Source organism: Ananas comosus, linkage group 17 (assembly GCF_001540865.1).
Source record: "Ananas comosus cultivar F153 linkage group 17, ASM154086v1, whole genome shotgun sequence".
NCBI classification, from domain to species: domain Eukaryota; kingdom Viridiplantae; phylum Streptophyta; class Magnoliopsida; order Poales; family Bromeliaceae; genus Ananas; species Ananas comosus.
In genome coordinates this window covers 4,309,891-4,315,890 of record NC_033637.1, presented here as the reverse complement: position 1 = coordinate 4,315,890, position 6,000 = coordinate 4,309,891, and the positions used below count along the sequence as shown (strand labels likewise).

General features: G+C 42.9%; 1 protein-coding gene across 1 annotated transcript; it reads right to left on the bottom strand.

Annotated features, from left to right (window-relative positions):
- On the bottom strand, positions 3,025-5,105 carry LOC109722799 (ARMADILLO BTB ARABIDOPSIS PROTEIN 1). The gene has a single exon (XM_020250946.1). The coding sequence runs from the start codon at positions 5,000-5,002 to the stop codon at positions 3,302-3,304; it is 1,701 nt and encodes a 566-aa protein (XP_020106535.1). The 5' UTR covers positions 5,003-5,105; the 3' UTR covers positions 3,025-3,301.

Below are 6,000 nucleotides of genomic sequence, written 5' to 3'. Positions count from 1 at the left end.
TTAAATATTTATGAGTAGGTTTACCGTGACTGTTCGATGACTCGCGCCCATCAAAATCAACTTTGGAGAAGAGAAGATCCACCCACTGGTCCGCGTAGACCTAAAGGGGTTTATTAGATTTCGTTTGGAATTACGGAAAGATTGCGTTACGTGCGGTGAGAAAGTACATTAAAAAAATATTTTGTTTGTTTCCGTATCTAATATTGCGTTCCGTATATCGCGATGAGTCGGTTACAATATATTCTCCATTCTATCTGATAGCGTTAGATAGGTCTCAATGTCAAACTAAGCCTTAGAGTTTATTTGGTTCTACTGTAGAGTGTATATTTTAAGTATTTTACTAAAAATTGTTCAGTAGATATTAAAAGAAGCACTATAGTGAAAACTCCTCAGCGACTATCAGGATCTTAACGAGGAGAACCAAATTAGAAGTTCTATAATTGAACTTAGATATTCTTGTTCATATCAAGAGTTATATGTAAACATTTGACCACTAAACCACCATCCATCCATAAACTATCATACACCATTTGAGGTAGATTTTAAGCTGCATCATCTACATCAACTACTTTTTATAATTGGAACCTAAACTTTTAGCCCACATAATTACCACCACATAAACAATATCAACCTCTCATGCATCTAGAAGAGCACAAAAGATAATTAAATGGCAAGTCACTTAGATATTTCTCTCAATTTTAAGGAATAAAATTTAACAGGACTAAAATTGCAAGAGTCACTACCATCTGGGTATTAAAACTTTTTATTGGGTCATTTGGAGGATAATATGCAAGTTATAAGTGCATGATTGCTGAGCAATTAAAAATACAACTGGGCATATGTTTACAAGACATAGAAGAGTACAAAACAAGATTGGGAATCAACAAGTAGACTACAAGTTCTAGTCAAAACTAAAAACTTCAGGTTAAGAAAATCCAAAATGACTAGAATGCAACTCTTCACCTACCTAGAAGTTGTAGGACAGAAAGGCATCAGTTATGAAGATTGAAAATTGTTATCCAACTTTGAAGTGTTTCGAGGAATCTCCTCGTATTAGCAAAGCAAACGACAATTATGCTTTTGTTTTCTGGAGTATAATGTTCAGTATCCTATAATATTTGACAGCAAAGTTTTGTGCAGTTTCTATTTGGAATCATGTAGTTCGTGAATTGATAAGTGGTAACATCCATTAGGTGGTCCACAAACCGTTGACAAATTATAATTTAGGCTCTTAGAAGATGGAGATTTTAAACAATGAATGCAGACAACATGACACTGCAAGATATTAAGCAACTACTCGTACATTATACAAACATATTGAAAAAAATCCACCAATAGTAAAACTTCTGTGGTGCTTCACACATGCCATAGTTATTACACAACATCACAGATCCAATGAGAAGGGAATATAACAAATGCTTAGTACTCCACACCAACCAGAGTGCACAATGCAGTTTCCAAATAATGTAAAGGTTTTTAAAATACAATCAATGATTCAGATTCATCATATCAAATGCTCTTAAGATGTACAGTTTGAAGTAACTTTTTAGACGCAGTCAACTCAAGAGGAGAAAGAGATCAACAAGCAGTACAAGAACAGCACATCCTTCCAATTAATGGGTACAGCAAAGCAACCCACATGCTAAGCTTAATAAAAGTACAAAAGTTTATTATATAATTCATGGAGAGAGAGAGAGAGAGAGAGAGAGAGATGTTGCTATCATATAAAGAGTGCACGTGCAACAGAAATGGTATATATCGCAAAGATCAATACGCATCTACATAAATTTCAGCTATAACATCAAGTTATCATGAAGTCAATTATGCATCAGAAACCTATTTCCTTAACACATACAAGGTCCAATGATTTAGTGACATAATTGCAATTAAGCTATATGCCAAGTTTATTGAGACTAGAAACATCGGCTCTATGGTTGATCTCAACACGTAGCTCTGGGCTACATTAGGATCTTTTCACTGAATAAAAATGATGGTCCACTCGAAGCTGCTTTTAAGGTGTTTAGCCACAGCTACGCTGCGGATCTCTTCGGCATCACTGTAACCAGCGGTTAAATTAATGTTTCTGCTCTCACTGATCTTGACTTACGGTCAAATTCCCATTTACGTAATTACAAATGCCCCTTTAGTTGTTTTAAGGAAATCACAGCATGTGTTTTGGTTATCGATTGGACCTCACCTAATGCTAAAAAATAGGCTATAATCAGCATTGCTCTACTAAAAGCCAACTTTGACAAGGACAGCAAAATTTGAAATATCAGATAATAATAGGACTTAAAAGAAGACTACAAATGTGGAACTATTGGTGCTACTAACTTTGTTAAAAGGTCTTTCGATGCCTTGTTGACTCTTTCCTGGTCCCAGATAGGGCAAGCGAAGAGATTCCGCACATTTATACTTTCGATCACAAAATAATATTGGATTGAATTCTCTGTTTAGAACTGGAGAATATTGCCAGGAACTACATAAATAATTAACACAAAAAGAAGATAAAACCACTAAATTTTTCACATGAAGTATGTTCTGTGGGGGAATAGAAGTTGAATAATAGCAGTTCAGAAGGTGCAAGATAAGTTCCCTTTTTTTGGTGAAGGCATACCTACCAAACCTACTACTTCATTATAATTAATAATTAATAAACTCATATCCCCACACCCCAAAAGAAAAGAAAAGAAAAAGAAAAAGAAACACCCTTTTTCTTCCTTTTCCCAAGTAACCACCTGTAGATAAAATTCACTGTTTGATAGCTAGCAGTGAGCCCATCAAATTTGCAGGAGGTGGTTGTTCTAGAGAACCAAATTTACAACCAGTAGATAGATATCTAAGAATTTACCATTTCACTAATAATGACACCTAAAGAAGAACAAGAACAAATAAAGGGTAATGGCCAATAATCAGTCAATCACTCAAAATTCCTGTAGTGCTATCATGAGAGCATAGATTATTAAAAAAAGCTAACAAAATATATAGGAGAATTATATGTAGCAATCAACACCAAAAACTGTATATATGAAAGACAATTCAGAAGCTCACTCATTTTATTGTGTGTCAATAAAGTGGGAAAAAAAAACATCTCATACACAGCTTCTCCCTCATCTCTCTACATACACACACACACACACACACACACACACAATCTAAGCATTTTAGCTTAAGAAAACATGAAAAATCACAGCATTTACATGCACCAATCTAGATATTATTACTAATAATGTAGTAGGGGGTGGTTAAAATACATACAGATCAAGAAGAAACCCCATCTGATTCCAAAATTCTCTATTATTCAAGCTCTCGGAAACACCCCCAGGATCTTCCCCCTCCCCAAAATCTCTATAAGCTTCTTTGCCCCCTCCACCTCCGTCGCTAGAAGCCCTCGCAGGAACCCGCAAGCCCCCAAAGCCACCATTTGCTTCCTCGCCTTCCTCGACTGTGAAACCGATAGCAACACGGAAATGGCGTGCTTCTTCTCCACATTCGTCACCAAAGGATCGAGCAACTGAACCACATTCACAATCCCCTTCTCATCCTTCTTAAATAGCCTCCGATAAGCCGTGAATGCAATGAGAGAGCCCAAAGCCTTCAAAGCTGCCTCCTTTTCTTCTCCTCCTCCCTTGGATTCCAACATTCTAATTAGCAGAGGCACGGCCTCAATCATCTCCTTCCTCGCCCTCTCAACGGCACATAATTCGGCGATTGCTTTTGCCGACTCCCCTCTTACACTGGATTTGGCACTATCTAATGATGATACAATGTATGGAATGAATCCGGCGGAAGAGATGATCTCCGCGATGTACCTGAAAGACGCCAGATTCCGCAGCAATCCGATTGCCGATTCGAGGTTCTGATCAAGTCCTCTGTCGTTTTCGAGATAGTTCCTGAGGCACTCTAAAGCGCCTTCTTTGAAAACGGTGATCTTTAGGCTCTGTTCTTCGTCTCCGGCGGTTAAATTATGGAGGCAAGCGACGGCATTCTCTTGCGCGAGAGGCGTCCCGGAGGAGAAAACTCTAATGAGTACGGGGATGCTGTTTTCTTCTAGAAAGTTCTGGTGGAGTTCAGGGATCACGGAGAGGTTGAGGAGGACCCCGGCGGCGGCGGCCTGCGCGGAGGGGGTCCCGGCGCCGCAGATCTCGAGGAGGGCGGCGATCCCGCCTCGGGAGCCGATCGCCATGGCGCCGTCGCGGGCTAGGGTTAGGGTTTGCAGGGCGATGCAGGCCCCCTCCCTGGCGGCGCCGCCGCCGCCGTCGGACTCGAGGACGCGGACGAGGTGCGCGAGGAGGGCGGGGGCCTCCGCCGCCAGGGCGTGGCGGCAGCTCTCCACGGCAGAAACCCTAGCGATCGCCGCCGCGGCCCGCTCCCGCGCCTCGGCGCCCCCGGCGCCGGAGTCGAGGAGGCGGACCAGCGCGGCCACGGCCCCCTCCGCTACGGCGATCGCCACGTTCCTCTCGTCCTCGGCTAGGAGCGCGGCGAGGGAGCCCAGCGCAGCGATCCGCGCCGCGGAGCTCCCGATCTGCAGGCGGGTGACGAGGCCCCTCACCTCCACCCGCACGGGCTCGCCGAGGGAGGAGGCCCCCGCCGCCGCCTCGGCCGGCGCGGCGAGGGCGCCGGAGCTGAGGAGGAGGTCGGCGTCGGCGGCGAGCTGCTTGAGGGCGTCGGAGGCGGCGGCCAGGTCGCTCTGCGTGCGGAGCTTCCCCGCGGGGGGGTCGGGGGAGCGGCACTGCTCCGCGATGGCCAGGGCTAGGGCCAGGGTTTCCCGGAGGGACCGGAGGAGCTCGGAGGCGAGGGGGTTCGCGGCGAGGTTGGAGAGGTCGCCGACGGCGGAGGAGAGGCGGGAGGCGGCTGCGGCGACGGCGCACCACCGGCCTCGGAAGCATCGCGCGGCGGCGGCGGCGGAAGATACGGCGGAGAGGAGGCGGCGGAGCTCCTCGTCGTCGCCGTCGTCGGCGGCGGCGGCGAGGTCGGGGTCGGGTTCGCCGGGTAATTTCATGGCGCGACGAGGGGCAAAATGGGAAAAGTAAGAATCGCGGGGAACGGGGAACGTTGTAATTAAGAGAGAGAGAGAGAGAGAGAGAGAGAGCTTCTCTTGTACACTGGAGGGAACCGCGCGGGGTATTAAAAGAGCGAGGGAAAATGGCCTGGCTTTACACGCACCCCAAAATGTGACTCGATAAACGGACTCCGCGAGGAAACAGGTGAGTCCCACTGAACCGTTGACTCCCAACAGTTGATTTTGAGTCAAATTTGTGCGTGTAGTTATTTATGACAGGTTGGTGGTATGAAAGTGGAAATATTAAAGAGACGACCACGAAAAGGAGGAAAAGGATGGCGATTGTTATTTTTTTTATTCCTTTTCCCAAATATAATAAATAAATAAATGAGTCAACAGATCTTAATTTTCTAATATTTTTTTTGGCTAAATTATATAAAATAATCTTGTCAAATCTCGATTTTTCACTTTCTCTTCGTGTCATTTAAAAATTTATACTTTTTTTTCTTGTAAAATGAAAAATGTCCACTGCAGTTAATAATCCGTTCGTCCCCTGCCGTTAATAATCCGTTAGGGATCCGTTTATAAAATATTATTATATATTTTTTATGCTAAAAATGTCATCAGTCTTTTCTCTTGTGAACGCAAAATGGTGAGGAACAAAATGGTCATTTTATCATCACAATTCATACCGTACCCTCTCGTGAACATTTTTTATTTTATAAGAAGGCAAAGTGTAGGTTTTTAAATAACAGAGGAAAAAAAAAATGGATTTTGATAGAAAATTTTCTGTAATTTAGTTTTTTTTTTTTTCTTGCTTCCTTAAAAATATAAAAAGATTGTGAACGATTTTTTTTTTTTGTAGAACGGATGTGATTGTGTTTTCAAAATAATAAACATAGCATGATATTTATTTCATTTATTTTAAAAAATATAAAATAATTAAATTTTAAATTTTGAAATCTTAGATACTTGTTGCTATCAGATATTCCTGTAAG

Coding starts and splice junctions, on each gene's coding strand:
- LOC109722799 (XM_020250946.1), bottom strand. CDS start 5,002: ATGAAATTACCCGGCGAACCCGACCCCGACCTCGCCGCCGCCGCCGAC.